The sequence below is a fragment of the Lonchura striata genome, chromosome 17 (assembly GCF_046129695.1).
Source record: "Lonchura striata isolate bLonStr1 chromosome 17, bLonStr1.mat, whole genome shotgun sequence".
Taxonomy (NCBI): Eukaryota; Metazoa; Chordata; class Aves; order Passeriformes; family Estrildidae; genus Lonchura; species Lonchura striata.
In genome coordinates, this window is record NC_134619.1 from 6,762,041 (window position 1) to 6,786,169 (window position 24,129).

Here is a 24,129-nt window from a genome sequence, read left to right on the forward strand (position 1 = left end):
GCAGCTCCCTGACCCTGTCCACCCTCCTGCCTTTCAGTACGCAGGACCCGCGTCCGCAGAGTCACTCCTTCCGATGTCCCGGCATGAGACTTCTCCGACAACGGTGCAACCCGCCAGCAACCACCGCCCCAACGCCTGCTGCTTCTGCTGGTGCTGCTGCTGCAGCTGCTCGTGGTACGTCCCACTGCCCAGCCGGGCTGGCTCCTGCAGGCTCCCTGAGCATCCCCCACCCACCTCGTCACCCGTGGGCAGGGCAGGGTAGAGTCCTGGGTGCACTGTGACTGCCGTTCACTTGCCAAATCTCTTGGAGTACATAGAGCAGAAAGCAGCAGTGGGACTCCCCAGGGCTGCCCTGATGGTGTCCAGGGAAGGATGGTCCCGGTCCATATGAGCCCTCCGGGAAGCTCTGCCTTGGAGCAGTGAGCACAGAGTCCAGCCCTGCCCTCCCAACACTGCCCAAAGCCAAGGATGGAACCAGCTCTTGCCTCCATCTGCATCTCCTGTGCTTACTGAGGATCTCCAGCTCCTTATTCTCTGGATAGCCCAGATTTTGGAGAGCCCATCTGCTCTTCCTCCTCAGCATCTGCTTAGTCAGAGATTGCTGATGACTCCAGCTTTGCAGCAGCTTTGGTCTTTACAGCCACCAAGAGCAGCGAGCTTGGAGAAGTAAAAAACCCTGGAGCTGAGCCCCATGCATCTCCCTCCTAGTCACTGCCCTAGGCTTGGTGGCATTCCCTGTGCCTCTCCTTCATCTCTGCAAGAGCCTGTGAGCAGAGATGGAGCAGAAATCCCAGAGATGGGACAGCTGTCCCTCCTGTATCCTGTTCCTGGAGCAAGCGGTGCTGGTTGCTGAGTGGGGCTCAGGCAGTGAGCCCTGGGGACTCACAGGCAGGGACGTGTCCCCAGCTTCGCCCAGGCCAGCTGCCCACGCTGGGGCAGAGGTTTGCACAGCCAGTCCTGTGCGAGCAGCGAGGGACAGTGTCGCAAGCAGGAAGGGCTGCGGTTACTGCTGGGCACCGGAATTCACAGGCCCAGGGGAAGTTGGCCGGTGGCTGCTCTCCACTTGTGCCATCAACACCCCCGGGGACAAGGGGACACAGGGACAGGGAACACCGCATCCCCAAGCCCCAGCACCTCTATCCCACTGTCTGCCTCCAGGCCGGACTGGTGCTGGCACATCACCAATAAACACTTGTTTACTTCTTGGTGATTATTCCTGACACAACCGCTCACAATTGTTGTGAACGCATCAGCTTCGCCTTGGGCTGATCCAGCACTGACCTCTGCCGGCTGCTGTGGCCACTCAGGCTCAGCTCAGTCCTGGCACATGGCCCTGGCACATGGCCCTGGCACACAGCCCGAGTGGTGGAGCAGCTCCTGAGCACAGGGACACGCTCACATGGTGACAGCAGAACTGCATGAGGGAACCAGGGTGCCACCAGGGCAGTGGGTGAGAGGAAGGCATGGGTGAGGGGTACTGGTGCCCATGGAGGAGATTCAGTGGTCAGGGGTCTGCATGTGTCCCCAATGCCCCTGACTACCTTTCTGTCTCCCTGTTAGGAACGAGGACCGAGAGCGAGCATGGAGGGCATCCCGGGAGACCAAACTGGAGAGAATCCCAAACTGTGAAGCGTGGTGAGTGGAGGGGCAGTGCAGTGGGCTGGGGACAAGCACAGCATGGCACTGTGCCCTCTGCCACTCTCCATGGCAGCCAAGACTGTGTTCTGCCCTTGGAGTACACAGCAGGCAGAGGATCAGGACACCAGGGTTCAGGGTTACTGGTGATGTGTCCAGCCAGCAGCTCATCCCCAGTTCTCACCAAGAAACAGGGCATCTGGAGCCACAGGCTGAATCCTACTGTGATTCTGCCCTCAGGCCCATTGCAAAGGGAAACTGAGATACAGAAGAACCTCAGCAGATTTTGGACCTCATTCTGCAATTTAGACTCACTGCCAAGAGCATCTTGCAGCCACAGGGAGAGGAGGGGACAGGCCATTCCTGGGAGTTTCAGCGCTGAAGTGGAAGCAGCAGCAGCATCCATGTCCACTCAGGGAGGAGTGGGATGGGCCAGCTCCCCACTCCAGGAATGCTCGGCACCAAGCATTGATAAGGGTGACACACCCAGCCATGGGGGCTCTGTGCAGTGCCTGGAACAGCTGGGTTAGGGTTAGATGTGCTAATTAGCCATGGATAATGAGTGTACCTGGCCTGCTTGAGCAGGTGCTGAGCATTTGCTGGGAAACAGCCTCCCTCCCTCCCTCCTTCTCCACTCCCTTCTCTCCTTTCCTAGCTGAGAGGGGTGATGGACCCATGTCATCTCTCTTGGCTCAGAGCTGCCTCTCCACCAAAGAGCTTTTCCTTCTGTGGGGATTTGTGCACAGACAGCACCAAAATACATTCCATTTTGGGAAATCCAGCCCAAAACAAAGCCACGCTCCAGCCTGGCTGAGCAGAGCCAGGACAGACCCCAGGAGTGAGCTGTGAAAGCTCCGCACCACCGGAGCCTGAGCAGGAACAGCCTTGTCGTGAGCACGGGGGACGTGGTTGGGCACAGTTCCTTTGGGATGGGACCAGGGATGAGCAGGAGGGACACAGTGGGATCCCTGGCTGGCTCTAACCCCATCCCCTTGCCTTTCCATGGACCTGTCAGTGCCAAACCCACTCCGGAGGAGGTGCAGGGCTGGGCACAGTCCTTCGACAAGCTGATGAAGAGCCCGGCGGGGCGCAACGTCTTCCGGGAGTTTTTGCGGACTGAGTACAGCGAGGAGAACATGCTCTTCTGGCTGGCATGTGAGGAGCTCAAAACCGAGTGCAACAAGCAGACCATCGACGAGAAGGCCAGGATGATCTACGAGGACTACATCTCCATCCTCTCTCCCAAGGAGGTAGGAGGCAGAGCCTTTGAGAGAAGGGCTCAGGCTAAAATGGGGAGGGCTCTTAGGGAGAGGGCTCACTTCCAACTGCTGCCAGAGCCCTGTGATAGTTTGGGGATGAGTTGGGCAGGGGAACGGCGGTAGGAAGGGGATATCCAGCCCCCAAAAATCCTCGGCACGCTGCTGGCAGTGGGACCGCGGGCTGGGTTGTGCTGCGGGGCCGAGACCTCACGAGGGCACCAGCGGACCGAGAAAAATTCTGCATCCCGGCCTGCAGCATCCCCGGAGTGGGGGTACCCGGGGCGGGACCACCCCAGCCCACCTCCCTGTGCCCAGCTGGGGAACACACAGGGTACCCAGAGAGACCTCACTCCTCCCTGCAACCCTCCCCAACCACCAGGGCTCCAGTGCCAATATCTTCTGGGATGAAGCACACTGTTGTCTCCCCACATCTGGTGCTGCATTGTTACCCAATTCCCCTTGAGAGGGGGTGCGGGAATGGGTGCTGGGCCGGGGGCTTGTCCTTGGGTGTCCCCCAGCCCCCACTTTTCTCTCCGTGCCCCCCAGGTGAGCCTGGACTCGCGGGTGCGGGAGGTCATCAACCGGAAGATGCAGGAGCCGTCCTCGCACACCTTCGACGACGCACAGCTCCAGATCTACACGCTGATGCACAGAGACTCCTATCCCCGCTTCCTGAACTCTGCCATTTACAAATCGCTGCTCCAGACCGTCTCCCACTCCTCCTCGGAGTCCTAAGGGCACCCACTAGCCGTGGGGACACCAGTGGGGACACGGTGGCCAGGGGCGGTCGGTGCCTCCTCCCCTCTGCTGCCCACCTTGCCAGACCTCACCAAGTTTTTAGCTTTTTACCTATGAACTGTCACCCCAGTGTCTGGGCCACACTCCAGGACTGTCCCCAGGACACAGCCTGGGCCAGTTCATACTACTGATTCTCTGCCCCATCCCCAGCACTGGCCAGAGGGAGCTGGGGGAGCACGGGACAGCGCCCAGCCCTGGCTCCCCCCACACCCTGTTTGGAAGAGGTCACTTTATCCCATCTCCACCACACCTGGGGACACGGCACGTCCCCATTTGCCACCTGAGACCCAGTTGGGGACTGGGTTGGGGGTTTTTTGAGGTGGGGGAGAGGTCAACTGTTGTTGGTTTGGGTTTGTTGTTTTGGGTTTTTTTTTTTAATTTTAAATGCTCTTTTGGTTGGCTTTTACTGGGGGACTCGAGGTGCGGGAGGGGGGGGTTGATGAGCATCTCTGTACATATAAAAACTTGTCAGGTTTATCTCGTTCCAGCTGTTTGAGGTGGCCAAAGGGCAGGGGGGTGGTGCTAGAAGCTGTTTGTATTCCCCATGGGGCAGAGGGCAGAGCTCTGAGGCGCTATAAGGCACCATGGGGATGTGCTGGGGGGGTGGGCAGGAGCTGTCTCACAGCTGCTCCCCCTGCCAGTCCCCATGACACATCAGCAGTGCTTAAGCCTCATGACACCACACGTGGTCACCCCAAACCCAGAGCATCCTCCATCCTTGGTTCATGGACCTCAGAGAGGGGGAAACCACTTGTGCAGGCATTGTTTTCCCTCCTGCAGAACCCACTGGCACCAGGATGCCTGCATGAGAGAGCTCCCAGCTGGCCCAGACCTGCTGTGCCAGCAGGGAGAAGCCCAGGGGTCTGCCCTGACCCCTGGAGCAGGGACCTGGGCTCCACACAGCATTGGAAGTGTCACAGGGAGGATACAGAATTCCCATGTTTTTGCACAGCACAAGGAATGATTTACTGAAGGCAACAGGATCCAGGATTAAAACATGTCTGTCCCTGCCCTCCACACAGAAACAAAGCCAACACAGGGGTTTTGCTGCCAGTCTTTGCTTTTCCTGATCCACCACAGCAGTTTCTTATTTATCCATCCCTTCCCCTCCTCTCTTCAACCCTTCCAAAAGAAAAGAAGTGCTTTTTATTGAACATATTTTTTAAACAAACCAATTCTTTCAGCTTTTTTTTTTGTTGTTTTTGTTTCCTTCCTTCCTCATGGCATGACTGTGTGGAAATTCATGTCAGTAAATTTAGTTTTCTTTGCCAAGCTGGAAATACAGTTCAGGAAAATGTATTTTTGAAAGAGACCAGCAATGGTTTATTAGGAATGTTGGTATTGTTATTATTGGCAGGTTTTCCCCCCGTCTGCAACCTTACAGCATCCCCACCCTGCACAGGGGAAGTTTTAGTTTGGGGTTTATTCTGTGAGTAAGGGAAATACTCTCAAGTGTGGCCCCAGCTTGAGGGTTGGAGGCTGAACATCCCTGAAGCTGTTCAAGAGCATAGCAACAGGTCAGAACCCCTCCACACACTACAGAGGTCTCAGCACGAGAAGACCTCACTGTCACGAGATAATCTAGTTTTTCTCTTGCTCCCACTCCCTTTTAAACACCTTACAATCAAATTTTTACTTCTGAAACACTTTTTTATCCAGTGTGTTTCCCCTCCCTGGCTCTCCTTGGTGTTACCCCAGAAAATGGAACTGTAAAATGACATGGTACTTCTCCCAAACTCCTGCTTATGACTCTTGGTACCTAATTCAGGATTATCAGTAGGCTGTACACAAGCTCAGCTCCTCACAGGAACACAAGAAGAAAGGCAAGAGGCACTGGTAAAGAGCTGGCTCCCTTTCCCAGCACACGAGCCAGTGCTGTGGTCAGCGTGGGTTTTAGATCCTGAAGCTTTTTCAGCATCACTGTGAGGACACTGCTCCCTCCCAAGCATGGCTTGAATAATCCCATTCACCACAAGACTCGTGAGGCTTAAAGGAGTTGTCAGCGTCTTTGAATATTTTCCTGCTTGGGAGACTTGGCTGCACCCCGTAAAGTGAAAGCCCTGAGCGAAGGATGCTGGTGGGATCCCTGCCTCCGGAGCAGCACAGCCCTCAAAGGGGCTGGGAGCACGTTTTCCGCTGCTTTCATGTGGCTGCTCACTCCTCTCCAAACATCTCCGAGGTCTCTGCTCAATGTCTGCTTGTCTGGCATGCTGGCAAGCCAGTGGAAATACTTGTTTTTCACTCTGGAAGAGGGAAGCGATGCCATGAGAGATGTGACTGCAAATGCTCCTGCCCTGCCTGTCAGCACAAGAGCTGGAGGGCACAGCACTGCTCCGGGGCAGCCTCAGACCCAGACCTTGCTGGGGTCCCCCAAATGCTGCATCACTCCAGTTAAAGGCTATGAAAAGGAAAGAAGAGAGGTTTTTAAGTCCGGCTGAAAGCTGTTGAGCTCAGATGGAATTTCCCCACCAGGTTTTAGTTATCTCCCAGAAGGAGCCTGATTCTGTATCTCTCCTTCACAGGGTCACATCTGCAGCTATGGCATCTGGGGCTGCCTTTGCTACAGGATCCTTTCCTTATCTGACCCCTTCCAAGCACCACTGAGCTCACTTCAAACCTCCTCCACTTCTACAGCTAAGTGCTAACAGCTCCCACCCATCCCTCTAGCCCTTACCTTGTCCAGATCCAAGCCTCTGGAAAAATTCCTGTATTTGCAGCATTTTCCCTCCTCCTGAGCCTTCCAGCAAGCCCCTCTGAAACTCCACGTTGTTTTTCAGCTGTCAAGCTACAAGCAGAGCACAATCAGGAAAGTGCCTGGGACTGCCTTTGAACAGTTTGGGGTGGGATTTTCTGTGGCTGGTGTCACCCTGCTTTGAGTCTGTTACAACCTGGGCAGTACATTCTGATCTTTGCAGCAGCTGATGTTGTCATTTAAAGGCACAAAATGACAAGGAATCAGTACAAAATCCAGCGAATGCTGCCAAGATGAAAAGCAACATCTGATCTCTGCCCCAAAAGCTGTTTCCTGTCAACAGTACTGCCCCAAAAGCTGCCCCAGGCCGTGGACCAGTGATTGATTCCATGAGGTGACAGAAACAAGCCTTCACACACCAAAGGTGTGCCTGCAAGCCACATCTCACTTTCTGCTGCTCCAGGCCTTATTCAATCCTCATCCACCTGGACATGGACCGCCTGTCAAGCTCCCATATTGGAAAAACAAAGTGTTGCACACACAATTGAAATAAAAGTCAGAATCTGACAAAAATGTTTAATATTAGTTTTGAAGAGAAAGTGACCGTACTTGCTTATATGAGAAAGTAATGACTGGGTGTGTTTAGTGAGCTCTCCTGCCAACCTGTCAGCCCATGGCTGTGGCTCTCTGTGAGGTCCAGGCCTCCCTGCTGCTGCTCTCGGCGTGTGACAATGCAAACTCACTGGGACACAAAACACAACTGCCATGGGAGCCGGCGTGTGGAGGCTGCGCTCAGGTCTGCGTTTGGCTGCCGCTCTGGGCCTTGGCACGTGTCAGCAGAACTGCAAGAGAAGGGATTTAAACCCCAATTAGAAACCTCACTGCCAAGGGGAGCTGCAGAAAAAGGTAAGGATCCAGGTGTGGGCTTGTTTCATAAGCTGGCAAGGGCTTAGGGATTTTCAGAAGCAGAGGGAGCTCCCATGGGAATCTCTTGCTGTGGCTCTTTGGCAGTTTGTAGTGGCATCATTTCTGCTTGCCACTGACCAGGAGATTTCTGCTCACCCCTGAACTCTGAGCACAGCATGAAAGAGCCATTTTGAAATCCTGAACATCATCACCACTACCCTCAGAGGGCAGAGGCAGCATGGAAAGCATTGTGAAGCTGGTTATGGAAGAAGGGATGTAAGAGGAGAGCAGGGAATGTGGAAGTGAGACTTGACCCCAGCTGGTCTGCAGGGATGAACCCAGGAGCTCTCGCCTCTGTGCTGGGAGGGAAGATCACTCTCTAGAGCCAGTGAGGATTTGGCAAGCACCTCTGAGCAGCAGCCAAGTGCCTGCAGCATGGTGGGTGCAGCCACCCCAACACCCCTCAGTGCCAGTAACAGCCCTGGTGCACTACCTTCCAGCGATTCCCACACTCATTGCACACGACGAAGGTGGTCATGGGCTCATCGGAGCTGCGGGTCTGCACCTGGGGGGGACAGAAGGGAGGTGAGAGCTGAGCATCACACATGGCCCTGTCCCTCTGGCCTCCAGGGATTCATGCTGGGCTCACAAAATCAATGAGAGGCCGAGGTTTGGGACAGCAAAAGGAGCTTTGCAGTAAAATCAGTCTGGTGGTTGTGTTACACACAGTACATACATACACACACCATGATCCCGTTCAGCCTGATACTACCTCAGTGATAAGTTTTGGGGCAGCATATTTCCCTCCTCATTCAATCTGCTGCCCATTTCTTGCAGGTGACTCTGGAAGTGGACATGGCCACAGCCAATCCCTCCCCAAACTGTCCCCCAGGAAGGGATGTGGCCAGCACTGCCATGACAAACGCCTCAGTCCCAAGCACAAGCATAAAAAAAGCACTCCAGTCATTCCCATTTACAGAGCAGTCCTACATCCTGGCCTCACAGGAACACACTCCGGGTTACCAAGTTCTGCACAGTTCCAGTCTGGTTTGTGTTTGAGCCATTAAGGAACTCTGATATTTAACCCAGATGTGATTGCTGCCTCTGACTGGCTCTTGCCAGAAACACATACTTTACTAAAAACCAGATTTTCGTGGCATTTGAATACCACAAGGCAAATCTAGACTGAAAACACTGGTAACTCCCCACACTAGTCAGGCAGAACTGTGCCGAGGAGTGATTATGGTGATCTATGTGAGTAATTACCCAATGTGCAAGAGTCACAGTATTTGCATGATGCAAATTAACCATTTTTGCAAGAATGCTGGATAGCTAAATTCTGTAATTCTCCTCCTTTACTGTCTGCTTCCAACATGCTCATAAATGCCAGCTCATCTACTTGAGACATCTCATCACCCACTATTGATTTCACTAGAAAACAAATCAAAATACAGAAAGCCTCCTGATACTGCTATTTCAAGGACATTGCTGTCTCCTGCTTAAATTCCAGGCAGTCAAACTCCAGTCCACTCCAGGTGGAGACAGTGCTGTGTGCTGGGACAGCGCAGGAATACTTACTGGGAGCACTGGCAGAGCAAGGCCCCCTGCCTGAGCCAGCCTGTGGGATGCAAGGCTGCTGCTGAGCCAAAGGAAACTCCCTGGTCAAATTCCTGGATCTCCTTCTCTGTCCATGTGTTTGTGTGTCAAGTCCAAGCAGATGCAGCAGTCTCACCCGGCACTTGCACACGCAGTTTGTGCGCAGTCACTCAGCAGCAATCTGGTGGCTGCTGGTGCATTTTTGGGTATCTGCACATTCTAAACCACTGACTCACAGCAAAGGCACATTTATCTCCAGATGCCTGGCACAAACACAGAAGCTAAAAAGCTCTGGTAATGCACAAGGCTTCCAGCAGCTGGCCATGGGCAAGAAAAATCCTCTGTCTGCTCACATCACAGCTTCGTTTATTCCTTTTTTTTCACCCATTTCATGCTAGTTGATTTGAAATAAGTTGGGACTTACCCAGTTTCAGGTAATCTATATTCTTAATTTGTACTTTTAATACTATCAACATGTCTAAGTCAGTTTCTGCAGCATCTCTCTACATCACCCACTCCTTTTTTGTCTGAATCCCAGCACTCCCAGCACCTGCCTCCAGTGTAGAACACTGCTGAATTTTTGAAAGCTTCCTCAGTGCTGCACAGCTCCAGCTCTTGTACAGGGGAGCCAAAAAGTTACACAGGCTCACAGAAACATGTGCAGAAGTACATTTTAGACAGCCCTGAGTGTTTTCTGTCCACCAGTAACAAAATTTGTGCTGTGCTCCAGGGCCTATCACAGAGCAGTGCGAACTCGTGACCATGATGGATCATGTCCTGTGCAGAGGCCAAGACAGGAGCAGGAAAACCAACCTGGGTGTAGGTGCAGTTCTTCTTCTTGCATTTCCCACAGGTGAAGAGGTCAGTCTGTGTCCCTCCTGTCTTGGCCATTTGATGCTCCCGGATTGCTTCTTTTGTCATGGCTTTCCTGATCTCTTTCAGCTCATTACTGGCCATTTCCTTTCAGAAGGAGAAAAAAAAAAAAAAAGAAAAAAAAAAGGCAATAAAATCACATCTGCCCAGTTTTACCATCACACCCACTACAGTGGAAACAGCCAACAGGACAAGGCAGCCTGACAGACAGGCATTAAGACAGAAAGCCTTTTCCAGTTCTGGTTTCTGGTTCATACCCAGGGCTCCGGGATGATGGGAAGGCCCAACAAACCACTCTCCACACTGCAAACCCCACTGCAAACCCACTCCATGCACTCTGGCAGCAGCTACTGAGAAAACTGGCAGCAGCCCAGCTAAGCCTCAGGACATTCCCTGTGAGAAGCAAAGCCTGCTCCTCAGGCTCCCTCACCTCCGAGGTCATCACCGCTATCTGCTCGGGGGTGATGGCCCCACACAGCACGTTCTTTTTCAGCTCAGGATTTTTGGAGTCCTTCAGGTTGGAGATGCGGCTCCTCACGCGGTTTTTGTATTTCATGTCAGTGTTCTTGACATCCTGGTAGATGCGTAAGGGCAGTCAAGGAGCCTGCAGCCAACCCAGAGGCATCAAGCACTTCCCAGCCACCCATGAAGAGCAGGGACTGTCACCCACTGCCAGGATGGAGGTGCTGGGACACAACAGCAGCACCTGCTCTGGGAGCTCAGTGCTGGATTTGAGAGCAGGTTTATACAATCCCAAAGTCCAGGGGCTTCCAGCTTGAGCTTTTTCACTGTGCTGGAAATACTCAGCTATGCTCAAGTTCTACAACCTCCCCTTTCTCATAGCAAGGCAGCCACAAACCCCACCACTGAGAGAGCCCAGCTGCACCTCCAACCCCACAGTTCCTAAACCAAGCAAAGTCCTCACATAAGGCTTATCTCATATCAACATGGAACTTGATCCTCACTGCTCCATCTTTTCCATTGCTTTTGTCTAGATCAGCACACTCTCCTCAACAGGGCGCACAGGGAAGTTGCATGTATTTGCAAGCAGAATCAAAAGCAGGAAACAACACTCTGATGGGAAAGACAAACTAGGAATTACAGTCTCTGAGCTCCCAACTCCACACTGGTAGTTCCTTAGTGACCCAGGACTCAGCCAAGCAGAGCTGGAACCAGACCCAGAACCCTGACAAGCTGCAGCAGAACATTTATGCAGAGGCAGTCCCGTTTTTCCTTTGAGCACATGGATGTCACTGCTAGAGGCATGCAGGCCCTCGAGGAAGCACTGTACAGCAAGGATATACTCTTCAATCTGGGCTGCTATGTGCTCGCAGTCAGCACCGATGGCGATGTAGTCATCTGTAAGACAGCACAAACAGGAGCTCAGTGCCTTCCAACCAAGCCAGGGTCCCCAGGCTCAGGATTTCTGAGCTACACATCTGGACAGTTGGCTGGTTTGATTCACATGCTCTTCCCATCAAATGGTATCTTTGCCTTTGCTCTTGCTACTCTCTGACTCTTTGGAAAAGGGCAGTGAGGAAAATACATTAATCTAGCCAGTCTGTGTCCTGTGCCTCTCTAGGATATGGACTGCATGAGACAAAGCTAACAACAGCTTTGGCCAAAGAAGTTAGTTTTCCAATATGTTTTTCATACAATTGAAATCAAACACTTATAGGCAGGAATTGAGTTTCATCAGATATTCACCTCAGTGATAAGTAACTCTATTCAGACCAACCACCTGAGAGAGCCTGGAGGTGTGCAGCATTGGGATCAAGCCTTCCTTTCTCATCCCACTTCACGACTGTCTGCTCTTCCCCTCTTCTCCTACACACCAGCTAAACAGCATCATACAGAGAGCATAACTGCCATGGATTTGGACAGCTAGTATGATAATCAACACCATAAAGAAAGGAAGGTAGGACACAGCTGAGCTTAGGGAAAGGCTCAAGGGAACTCTTTCCCAGATTTCATATGGAAAGGGTTTTTCTAAGAGCTGTACAAAGCATTTAATGCAGCATAAAAACACATGCACAGGAAGGCTAGAAATAAAGACCTCATGAACTTCTCCATCTGTCATCTACATTCCTTGGCTCCAAATTAATAAGACTCTCCAGTGCTTAGACCCCAATTTTTTAAAGGGATCTGCAATGTGGACACAACCAGATGCTCAGACTTCCAGACATGCTGAGTACCTGCATCTGCCTCTCACTTGAGATGGCACGGTCTGAATGCAAGAGGGATCTGCTCCACCCCAGATCCAGAGGATCACAATATTTAAGGACCTCCTGTCTGCAAAGCCAGCAGAGTCTGACAGCAGATGCTGACTGGCATAAGCACCATTCCTACAAAGTCTATGTACTGAGTTACAGCTTCACTTTGTGCCCCAAAGGAAGACAGTTTCACTTAACAGCAATCAGAAAAGATCTAGAAAGTGAAGCAAACCCCTGCATACTTGAAAGATTACACTTCTGCACAAACCACCCCATGTTGCAACCCTGTGTGACAAACCCTGTGTTCTTAACAGCCACTGCTTTACAAATTGTCATGCCTCCAACTCAAGCCAGGTCCCTGTGTAAGTGTCTGAAAATGCTGCAACAGCAGCCACTTCATCCAAGGGGTGACCAGTGGCTGGACTGAGCTGCTGGCAATAATCCTTTAACAAGGCTGCTCTAGAACAGTATGTCTAAGCTGAGCTGGCACTGACAGTCTTTCAGAATGGTCCAGGAGCTGTGAAGCACTTGAGGCAATGCAGGGCTTCCCCCAGCACTTACCATCAGCCTGCAGAGCTGCTGTCAGCATCTCCCTGCATTTGTTGCGCACAGCATCGCAGGTGATGGGGGCCGGAGGGAAGGTGGTGATTTTGGGGGTGGTCGGAGTCTTTGGAGGCTCCTGCCTTTTGTTGGAGCTAAAAGAAAAACTTCACCTGTCAGAATGTCTCAGTTTGGGCCACTGAGAGCAGAGAAGGGAGCAGCAGGTATGTGGCCAAGCATCCTGTTAATCATAATACAGAGCCAGTCAGAACACAGTGCAAAGTCATTGTCCCAAATCAACACAGAGCACAACATGGCAGCTGTCACCTCAGCACAGACACGAGCTCTCCTGTGGGCACTGCTGGCTGCCAGCAGAGGTTTAATCCATGAACAACCCTGCCAACCATCTTGTGTTATTCAACCACATCAGCTGCTGCACCACTGGGCATCAAGTGAAAACATTACTGTTGGATACCACCAGTAACCCAAATACACTCAGGACATCTGAGACCATCAGCAATCTCCCAGTTTGGCAGTGCAGTGCAGATTCATGGTATTTCTTTCCTCTTTAACTTCGCAGGACACCAGGCCTGTAACTGCTCTCAGCAGAAAGCAAGCAGAAAGCTCCAGAAGAAGGAGCTGTGCTAAAGAAAACAAAGAAAAAGAAAATGGCTCCTTCAGCTTTGATATTTAAAAAACACCAACAACAAAGTGTAACACATAAAAGGTTCTTCCTTTTTCCTGTCATCTGAGCAAGACACTGATTACTCATCTCACAGAAGAACACCCCTACACAGCCACACACAGCTCATACAGGTGCCAGGCTAGCACAGGACTAAGAAATACTGCTTTGCTCTCAAAAATAACTCCACTTCCACCTGCGAGCAATCATGGGCACAGGCAAGGGAATGCAAAAACCTGCCTGCTGTGGCTGACTCAGTCAGGTCACCTGCCAGGGGAGCTGGATGGAGACCTGCCTGCACAATCAGCACATGACGTGGGCAGGCTGAGTCACTGCTGCGGGGTCTGCATGCAGAGAAGGAGCCTCAAGGAGCAGCTCAGCTGGTTGTGCACGAAGAAAGCCTAACATCTGCACCTGGTGTTAGTCAGCCCTGCAAATACTGCTGGTAAAATATCTGGGCTAGTATGATTCACAGATTATTTTCTAGAGCTTTGTTCTTCCCCCTAAATCTAGGCAGCAGGACAGCAATTTTTTTTCAGCAGAGATTGCTCTGGCTTTGGTGATTTGGCTGTAAAATTCCCTGTATTTATGGCCAACGCCTGGTACACAAAGAGACAGAAAGGGAAAAAAAGAAAAAAAGAAACATCAATATTTCACCCATGGCATGCCAGCAGTATCTTTTTGAAGATCCAAGTGGCTTGACAAATTTTGTTAAGCTGGGTCTCTACTGCCAGTTCTTTGCCATCAAAAATAAATTTGTTATGAACAAGCACTTCCACTACACTGTCCTGGAAGGGATTAGTCAGCCCACAAAAAAACAGCACTAAGCTGGAAACCTTCCGAATATGCTGCCACACAAACTGAGCCAGATGACTTTAGGGACTTACCCTGGGAGCTCCTGTGACTAAGATCATATCCAGTCTGGCTCAAATCCCACAGATCACCACTGGGGCTACTGGATTTGCACAGTTCAGAACCTCACCAAACCCTTTTCAGAAGCACCCATCAGTGAACCTTCAGCAATGGCTCAGGTCAAACCAAAGCAAGAACTTTGATTTCTTGTTTATATTAATGAGATTATGCACTCTGTGAGGGAGATTGTACTGTGAGCTCACTGTGCTCTTCTGATATAAAACCCCTTTTTACCAGCTGGTTTTACTGGTCAGCACTACAGGAGCTTATTAAAGAATAGATTTGTGTCCAAACAGCTCAAAACATTCAAGCAGGATTTACACTGCACGTGTCACAAAAAGAAGAAACAACTTAGCCTGTAAATAATCCATTAGACGATGATTTTCTCCCATCTGGAATGTAGAAACTGCCATAAGGTACTTTTGTGCTTAAGAAGCTACACACAAATCATAGGCAGCACTCATGGGAGTGTATATACCAGAGCATACACTAAGGAATAACCCATAATTCAGGAATAACCCATCTAAAAAATCACAGCTTCTCATGTTACATAAAATAGTTTGAAAAAATTAGACTTCCCAAAGGACAAAGGCAAAGCATACTTACAGTAAAAGGAAGGACTGAAGGAATACGGGTAGTTTGTGGCAAGGGAAACTTAAAGGAGACAAGTCCTGAAATTCCTTACAAAGGAAGATGGTAGGAAAAAATCCACAGAAGGGTGTAGAAATGGTTTTAGTAAGACAGGTTTTGATTGAGAGTAAGTTTTAAACTGTAAAGGTAAGTTATGAATTGGAAATACTGCCAAGTGCAGCTGTGGAAATGCCTTGCCCTGAGGTTTTCTAGGGTTGTCAAAGAGCTTGAAAAAAGCCTGTCAGGGATAGTGTGGATAGAGGTTATGCTGTGCTGAGAAGGGGCTGCAGGAGAACTCTGAGAGCTCTTCCAGATATAAATTTTGTATCATTTTGCAATCAACAAAGGTTTCCCAGAGCAAAACCCTGTGTGTGAACTCAGTGACCTCAGTGTGAGCTCAGAACATCGACCGTCACTACAGTGAGTCCTCAAACACAGGTCTTCAAATCTGTATTTGCAGAGGTAATATTTGATTTTCAGGAAGGTTCTATCTGCAAATGCTATAGACTTGAATATTTAGATGTTTACTCCTTGGGGGTGGAAAAAAGCTCAACAAGATGCATGGTAGTCCCACTTCTGTTAGCTGATGAGGAAAGAAACATTTGCCTGCATACACACACATTATCCATGCACTGAGATGAGAGCTGATCCCTCAAGAATTAGATGAAACAGACTTCTCAGGCATTCCAAAGACAGAAAATTATTTATTAAGGTTTAGAGGTTAGTTTATAAATAGTATAGTTGGGAAATAGAGCTCAAACACACCTAGAAGACTTATTTCAGGAAATCCTTGTGGTTCACACTGTTCCTGTTAAACATGAGAAAGAGCTTGTAAATCTATCCAGGCAGCAAAAGTTTATACATAAAACAAGGTTATGCTGGAACAAAATGGTGGCAAAGCAGCAGCCAGGGACTGCAAACAGAACTCAGGGCTGCACTGGAAGAAAATGCCACAGAAGAGCTAAATTCAGGCCACATATCCAAAACCTCCTAATAAAGGCAGTTCAGAGAATCCTGGAAAAGAAAAACCTCATGCTGCCAGAGACAGAAACATTAGACACAGCCCATTAAAATGCACTGCACTATGGGTCTGAAACTCTACAACAGAATATGCTTTGGATTAGAGTAATGCAGCATCTAAATTCACAGGTGCCAGCTCCACGCTGGCTGGCTCAGAGCCTTCAGGTCTTGCAGTGATAGCTCCAGTCACTACACAGGGATTTCTACATCTGTGCTCCAGAAAGCAAGATGAGTTTCAGGCTAAGAGTTACTCAAATATTTTTCCCTGACCAAAATGGAAGGCGTAGCCAAAATCTAACAGACGAAGAGGCTGAAATATCTGAATACAAACTGATCTCTTTGGTGTCTTGACAGCAGCCTCATCTGAACCAGCTATCACACACTGAGCAACCAGTCTGACTCCACTGCAGTCTCTGCTTCAAAGAACAGAGACTCTCCTCTGCCAATAGATTATTATTTTTTTAAGGCAGATTAGTAGTTTATTTTGCAGGACTGGAGAAAAAAAATTGCTCTCTCTGGAAGAGAGCCTGGCTCAACAGACTAACACCAGGAGCTGGCCCCTGCTCCTGGTCTAGGCTACACTAATTGGCTTCTGTTAATCCTTCACAGCCAAGGGGATGCTTTGCTAGTCAGAAGATGGAGGCTGAATACACATAAAAAGCATCAAGGATTAAAAAAACCCATAAAAGTGCAGTATCTGCAGCACATTAAGGCACAAGAGAACATCACCAGCACAAGACAGACTGCTCCACCCCACATACCCCATGATAAGTGACAAAGCAAGGAGGCAGCAAGGAGGGGTTTTGCATCTGTGCTCACAGGCAAGGTCCTGTTGCTTGTGAAATCCCACACAGGTACACAGAGATCTGGACAGCCCTGGCTCCCATTCTGCACTGCATCACTGAACTCCATCCTGCCTGTGAAGTTTCCCAAGTCCTTTCACTGCACTACTTAGCAAATCCTTTTTCCCATTTTATGGAAGTGAGATAACCAAAGATACCAATCATTTAAAGTCATGGAGCAGCACAGCCTTCTCTCCATCAGCAGCTCTGGATTGTGCTGCAAAGCTCACCCTGAAGTGCCAAGCCTTGAGAGAGCTGAGCAAAACCAAAGAAGTGACAAGAAAGTGACAAACAAAGGCTGCAAACATGGAAAATCCTGCAAGCTTGAACACTCTAAATCTTCTGTCAAACTTGGGAAATTAGCTAAATCACTTAAGAGCCAAATCTAGGAAGCACACACCCTCCTGGGATCTGAGGCTGGGAGAAATTTCTAGAACAAAGCTTTAAATCCCATTTTTCCCCTCCCCTTTGATCACTGTCTGCACTCAACAACTGCAGTCACAGGCAGTGGAAACAGGATGCAGCATTCAAGGCATGGCAAGGAGCAAGCATGCAGCTGATGTGCCAGCTGGGGGACATCAGCCACAGGGAAAAGGGGACTTCTGCTGGGATTTGTCAAGGACAAAGAAATAGAAGTTTTACTTTAGCAATGTCTCAATCAATCCCATCCACTGCAAAGGCCAAAAATAATCTTCATTCTAAGGAGTTCAAAGTTAGAAATAAACAAAAATGCATAAAAATCCAACATAAAAAAGAACAGGGGAATGTTCTACTACTAGAAAAGACAATACATAACCAAGAGTAAAAAACATTAAATAAAATATGAATAAAAATTTTAAACTCACTAAAGTCACTGTATTTCTACATGAGTATTTCTGCATTACAGTTAATTAATAACACCACACAGATCAACCTTGAAGAAGAAATACTTCCAGCATCTCTGACCAGAAATCTGACTGTACAAAATTCCTGACTCAGATACTTAAAAATTAAAGTAAGGTGACTTAAGAAAACTTAAATTTTCTAACAGAGCCATCTTTGGTAAAAGGGAAGTATTACCTTTGGTCTCTTGAGTTACCAGTCTCCCTGGAGGAAGATGTTGGCAAAGACAGGCTTTTCTTTTTGTCCTCATTTTTTTCCTCAGAAGCATCTATGTTCAAAAGAGGAATAAGTTCAGAACTGGTCTTTATGCTACAGCCAGGCCTATACTCCTCAGTGTTTTCACACTACCTGTTGGCCTAAAGTTACTATTGTCCCAAAAAGAATCAGGAGAAAATGCCTTTATGGTCTTCCTGCTTCCCAACAGACCTTTTCCTTGCCTCCAAGTAGAAACTAATTCAAAGGAAAAAAAGCTTTCTTCACCGAACTAGAGAGCAATCAGTTTCCCTGCCTGGGAGATAAGCTTCCTCATAAGACATGCCTCTTCACAAAAGTTTCTTTCAGAGGCTGCTGAGCAGGGATTAAATCAAGTTCTCTCAAGCACAGCTAAAAGCAGAATTTCCAGCCAACACCAGCTGAAGGGCCAGTACAGGCTGGTCCTTGTGAAACTACAACTTCTGATTCTCAAGTGCTGCTGAAAGCAAACAGCACAACACTGGAGAGGACTTTCATGATACTGTAGAACAAGTTTGACCCAGAGGTAAATTATCTGAGTCTATTCAACATACACACAATCTAATGAGGAGATAACAATCCAGGCAGGATGGAAAAGAGTCCTTTTAACACTCATCCAGCCTGGCAAGAAATGGGAGCCTATAACAGGGAAAGCCTCCCCAGCTGGACATGGTCCATGTGAGTTTATCTCCAAGATGGTCAACTAAGATCCTTCTCCAACTCACCACCCCAAATCCATTCCAGCACTTCCCTTCCTGAGCTGCTGCACAAGGCTGACAGCACACATGGTGTTAATGCCACACGAGTGGGAACAGAAGGTTCAGAGCACAGATATTGTTTCTACAAATAATGTTGCTAATTATTATGTGATGAGGTATAAGTTAATAGCCCTGAAGCTTTCAATGCTCTTCCAATGATGAGCTGGCTAAACAGGAGCTAAATCTAGAGGGATGCATGATAGGACACAAAACTGAAAGACAGAGAGGGTGGAATTGTAAGGACTGATTTGCTAGAATGTTTATTCAGATCAAGAGATAAGCTCTCCCAAAAAACTCAGCCTCCCACTGAAGGCAGCTTGTTCACAAGCTGAATCTGACAGGAACATGCTGATTTCCTTACCTAGAAGTTTCTTCCAAGATTTGATGAGGGATTTGGCAAGTGATATCACTTCTTCATCTGTGCTCTGCTTCCTCAGGGCATTCACTGACATCCCAATGCGGGTGGACTGCAAGGGAACATCCCAGTGAACCACTCCAGAGCAGATTCAATATTAGTTCCTAACTGAAATCTCAAATAACCACGACAAAGTCAAAGCCATGACCAGGACAGGAGTATCCAAAGGCTTGCAGAATGATTCTATGATCCTTGCAATTTTGGAAGAGCAAGGTGACACTCTCCAGCTTGCACAGCTGAACAGAAGACACGTCCAATCTCCCACAAATCCCTTCCCTACACACTTGTGACATTCAAGCTTAGAGTGAAAAACTCCAAACCGCATCACAGACTCCAAATTGTAATTCTGCTCACTCCTCCCCAAAGTTCTAAATATCAACATTACAAAGAACTTCTCCCACGACTGCCCTCTGTGTTTGCTACTTTAACCCAGTCTTTCCTCTTTTTGCAGCCTACAAACAAGATTTGAGCAATTACACACAGTGACCCAGAGCTCTTGAACTGCCAGTCCAAAACCTAACTTCTGCACTATTTTGTTGGATTTAATGTTTATTTTTACTCTTTGCATGAGGCGAGAAGTCTGATGAAATCTATTAAGTTTATTTAGAGAACATTTTGAACTCATCTGGATGTAAACTTAAGCTTGTTACCATAACTGTGCAACTCACCTGCAGTAAATCCAAAGTCATAGGCATACTTTTCAGTTCTTTCAGTAAATCCATTGCACCTTCCTGGAGAGGAAAAGAGAAAGAATGAGTGCCTCAGCTTTTATTAAAGGAATTTTATTGGGAATAGACAAAGAAAGTTGAATTCAAAGGGAAAACCACCAAATGTTCCCTGAAACATCAGCAAGTGCACTGCTGGGTGCTGTTCCAGACAATAGATCCTGCAACTTGAAGGCACCTGAATCATTGGAATGGGCAAAACAGAAGACCACTGAAGTGCTACAGGTCCTTGTTTGTGTATGGTGCAAGTGCAGCACCTGTTTATTATTCTTACCTGGCACGCTAAACATTTTTAATACCTGAAAAACACATTCTGAATTACAACTGTCAGTGATTCCATGTAGCTATTTCCTAGTTTTCATATTAATACCCGATTCTGCTCAGGAGAAAAGCTGAGACCAGGAGCAAAGGCAGCAAGCTGTGATGCTGACAGGTTGGTCACTTGACACTTGCTCTGTGAAGTCTCCTTACATCATCTCTACATCCTCGAACCAGGAAAAATCTGATGGGGAATCTGTAGACACCTAAAACTGGCAGTCACTCAGAGAACTGGAAATCACTTGTCTCCCTCTAGCACATCCCAGCCTGGCATGGGCCTGTCTCCATTCAGCTGGCTCTTTCTGCCCAACCCCCATCCCTCACACAAGGCTTCCAGTGTTCATTTTTAGCAGCTCATTTACAACGCCGACCACTCCAAGCCCAGTTGCAGCACAAGGCCTGCACAGCCACCATTGTAGGGAAGTGAAGTGTCTGCACTGCCAGCCCTGTCCTCACATCCCGTCCTCCCTACACAGAAGGGCTGCTTCCAACTCATCCCAGGAAGCAATCCAGCTGTAATTCACCCTACAGAACAGATGCCCAAATCAAAGCAGAGTCAAAGCTTTCAGCGTGCACACAATCAACTCACACCAGCATAAACCACACACATTTACCAAACCCAGAAGGACTGACTTCCACCGCAGGCAGTTTCACACCTTCCCATTCCTCCAGCCCTGAACACCCGAAGTGACCCGGTGTGACTCCAAGTGGAGCCACTCAGCACAACGGCAGCAAATGAGGATCCACGGAAAAACTAGAGCAACAAACTCTGGGAAACTGTCCTGCAGGAAGAGCTCTAAGATTAGCCAAAACAGAACATGCTGTAGTTCAGCACTATCTCAAACGCCAGCCAAGAGGAAATGTCGCATACCCCTCCTGTAAGAAGCTGCCTCTTTCCCAATGTAGCTGGAAGCAAATTCTACAAAGTTGCTCCTTTCCTATTTCAACACTGATGCTGAAAACCTGCCACGAGCAAGAACAGACATCACAGGCTCTTCTTTAGCCCAAACACACTTCTCTGGCCTGTTCCAACAGCGACACAAGTGACAGTGCTTGCTCTACCCACGGCTGGCAGGGTCAGTCCAACAACCAAAAGTTCCTGTGATTACACCAGCATAAATGATAACTGTGATGTACCCAGCATCCTAACACAGAATACCACATTCCTCTAATGCCTCCTCTTCCTCACCCATCATCTCCCACTCCCCACAGCCCTTCCCAACCCCAAAATCCCTCACCCCCACCCCAGACACAGATGTACAGCCTACCTCCTTCACAAACCCTTGTCAGCTTTCTGCCTTAGCACTTGCATGACACCGTGTTTCTACTGATATATCCCACTAAGCCGGAAAATACCGGCTCCTGTCCTCCCAGGCTGTCACAGGGGTCACAGCACACCCTGCGAGACTCCCGGAGTGCAGACAGCAGCTTGGCCAGCCCTCCACACTCCAGGGGCCACGGCAGCGAGCAGCAGTGCTGGTGTGGGATGCAGATGCAGGGAGCAAATCCATCAGCACCGGGGCTATCCCCGGGGGCAGACCGGGGCCCCAGGCCGGTGCTGGTGGGGACTCCCCTCCCAAAGGCTCCCAAGGGGCAGGGGAGAAGGGCTGGGGATGCTCTCCAGGAGGAGGGCAGGCAGCACAGGGTGAGCCCCGCAGTGCTGAGATGCGGGCTGGGGATGCCGCAGGCCTGGGGTGGGGGGCTCAGCATGGGGACTGGAGGCTCCCACAGCACCCAAGGGGGCACACAGGGCTGCCCGCTCAATATCTGGCAGTGGGTGGATGCCACACCTCCGCAAAGGATGGGGAAAGGAAAAAGCGACGGGGCCTGGGGGAGGGAACCCCACTTTAAAGGGGGAGCGTGTGCTCCAGCACGATGTAAGGACCGGGGCGGCGCTGAATGAGAGGCTCCCAAAATGGGGTCTGGGGAGGGGGACGCCCCTGACAACGGCACCGAGGAGGGGGTGCCCCAGCGCGGCAGCGAGGAGGGGATCCTGCGGAAAGGAGGGGGCGCGTCCGCCAGACAAGAGCGGGCAGGGGGCGGCCCCCCGCGCCAACCGGGCTGCGGGGGCCCTGCCGCCGCCACTCACCGCGTTCTTCTTGGCCACCATCTTGTCCAGACGCCTGGCAATGCGCACGATCTCGTCCTCCCCGCCCATCGCGCCGCTCCCCGGGATCGGCGCCGGGGCCGGACGGGGGTCCGGGCGGGGGGAGCAGCGCTCGGTGCCCGGTGCCCACCTCAGCCCCCGGTGCCGCAGTCAGGGCGGGCGCACGCGGGGCACGATGGGAGTTGTAGTCCTCGGGACTCCAGCTCCACCCGCCGCCTGCCGGAGCGCGGCTCACGGGCGGGACTTCATCTCCCAGCGCGCCCCGCGGCCGTCTCTCGCGGCGCCGCCCGGCCGCCGGGGGCGCTGTGGGGGCCCCGCGGAGGGGCTCGGAGCGGAGCCGCGGTGAGGGACCCCCGGTCCCGGGCGGGGGCTGTGCCACGGCAGGCAGGAACTGCCGCGTCCCAAAATGCTGCAGCGGGGCGGAGGAGGCCACGGAGATAATGAGCACTCTGCAGTGCAGACAGGCTGGGAGCTGCGGGGTTCAGCCTGGAGAAGAGAATGCTCCGGGCAGAGCTTTAAAGCCCCTTCCAGTGCCTAAAGGGGCTCCAAGAGAGATGGAGAGACTTTGGACAAGGGCCTGCAGTGACAGAGCGAGGGGGAACGGCTTCACACTGACTGAGGGCAGGGTCAGATGGGGTATTGGAAAGCAATTCTTCCCTGTGAGGGTGGTGTCAGCACTGGCACAGGGTGCCCTGAGAAGCTGCCCCTGGATCCCTGGAAGTTTCATGGATGGCGCTTGGAGCAGCCTGTGATAGTGGAAGGTGTCCCTGCCCACGGCAGGGGGTTGGAACAAGATGAGCTTTACAGGCTCCTTCCACCCCAAACCATTCTGTGGCTGCGACTGTTGTCCGTGGCTGTGCTGAGCCCTCGGAGCAGTGCTGGATAAACTGCTGGATAAATGCTCCCTGGATAAACTGAGGCTGTGCCCCTCATACGGCCTTGGGGACTGGACAGCAGTCAGCAGTGGCGAGAGGATGGGTTTTTTGGGGGGGCCGGGCTAGAGCCCCTGTAGATGGCACTCGCACACTGTGCGAGGGCAGCGCATCCCCCGGGAGATGCTGCCGAGCGCTGTCGCTCCCTCCAGCTGGTTCCTGGCAGAGGGAGAACTCCCATGCACAGCCCTCGCCAAGCGCCGATGTTTCAGAGAGGGCCCTGACTGTGCTGGTGGAGAGCGGCCGTGTCCTGCCCCGATGGAGCTGCAGATCATGTGGAAGCACAGGGATATGCTACGTGTGGCCTCAGGATGCACAGTCAGGTCTTGGGAACCAGAATTCCCAGTGCTCGTCTCCAACTGCACTCTGTCCTGGGGCGAGGCTGAGTCACTGAGGGCATAATCTCAGAATCACAGAATCCCAGCATTAGTAGGGCTCAAGGGCTTGGAGATCATCCAGCCACCCTTCAAAGTCAGAGTCATCTAAACCAGGTGACACAGGAACTTGTCCAGATGAGTTTTGAATACCTCCAGAGAGAGAAGCATTGAACACATCAGTGCTAAAGCTCTGATGGGTGGCTGATCCCCAAATCTGTGCACTAGCAAGCTGCCTGCTTGCTGTTCTTTATAGCAATACCATGGAGATTTATAAAAATACCACGGAGCTCTGGGATACCCTTTAGCAAGAGCTGCACCCTGGATGTGTGAGACACATGGCAGTTCATCCCTAAAGCAGCAAAGGTGGTCCCAGACCAAAAGTGAGCACTGGACCCTCTCCCTAGCATGACACCTTGAAACTTCTTTGCTTGGCCGTGTGTTTGCGAACACAAGTTCCCTCCACCCCACAGTCTGGAGCCTGTGCAGCACCTGGAAATCCTCCAGCCCTTGGCAGGGTCTGGCTGTGGAGTCAGGAGGTGCCATTTTGGTGAGGCCCACCTCTGTTAGAGAGGAGGAAACAAGTCCCAACAAGGGGACCTTCTGGAAATGAGCAGCTGCCTGTCCCGTGTGTGGGGTCGGGTCACGCCGGTCCTTGGCGTCAGAGACACGCTCAAGCAGCACTGCTGCCACTGGGAGTGTGGCTTGTGCTGCTGCAACGCAGAGATGGTTCCTGACCACAAGTATGGCCGGGGACGTGTCTCAGATTCCAGAGCACACAGTCACTGA

General features: G+C 50.6%; 2 protein-coding genes across 4 annotated transcripts in view; one reads left to right on the plus strand and one right to left on the minus strand.

The window, feature by feature from the left end:
* Positions 1-24,129, plus strand: part of RGS19 (regulator of G protein signaling 19) — a 120,499-nt gene that overhangs the window by 12,083 nt on the left and 84,287 nt on the right. Inside the window, exons 3-6 of the mRNA XM_021527292.3 lie at positions 38-174; positions 1,561-1,635; positions 2,651-2,885; positions 3,441-3,683. Coding sequence (XP_021382967.1) covers positions 74-174; positions 1,561-1,635; positions 2,651-2,885; positions 3,441-3,629 — 600 coding nt within the window. The 5' untranslated portion in view covers positions 38-73 and the 3' untranslated portion in view covers positions 3,630-3,683. The remainder of the gene's footprint in view (positions 1-37; positions 175-1,560; positions 1,636-2,650; positions 2,886-3,440; positions 3,684-24,129) is intronic.
* Positions 6,947-22,204, minus strand: TCEA2 (transcription elongation factor A2). 3 transcript variants are annotated; one of them, XM_021527291.3, is made up of 10 exons: positions 22,017-22,204; positions 19,553-19,615; positions 18,831-18,936; positions 17,658-17,748; positions 12,534-12,667; positions 11,062-11,118; positions 10,190-10,344; positions 9,700-9,846; positions 7,784-7,855; positions 6,947-7,226 (listed from the first exon to the last, which is right to left on the minus strand). In XM_021527291.3, the coding sequence occupies exons 1-10, from the start codon at positions 22,083-22,085 to the stop codon at positions 7,218-7,220; spliced, it is 903 nt and encodes a 300-aa protein (XP_021382966.1). In that variant the 5' UTR covers positions 22,086-22,204; the 3' UTR covers positions 6,947-7,217. The 3 variants fall into 3 exon arrangements, with proteins under 3 accessions (XP_021382966.1, XP_077643121.1, XP_031362444.1); XM_077786995.1 differs by lacking the exon at positions 22,017-22,204 and adding an exon at positions 21,196-21,418; XM_031506584.2 differs by lacking the exon at positions 6,947-7,226 and having other exon boundaries at positions 7,754-7,855.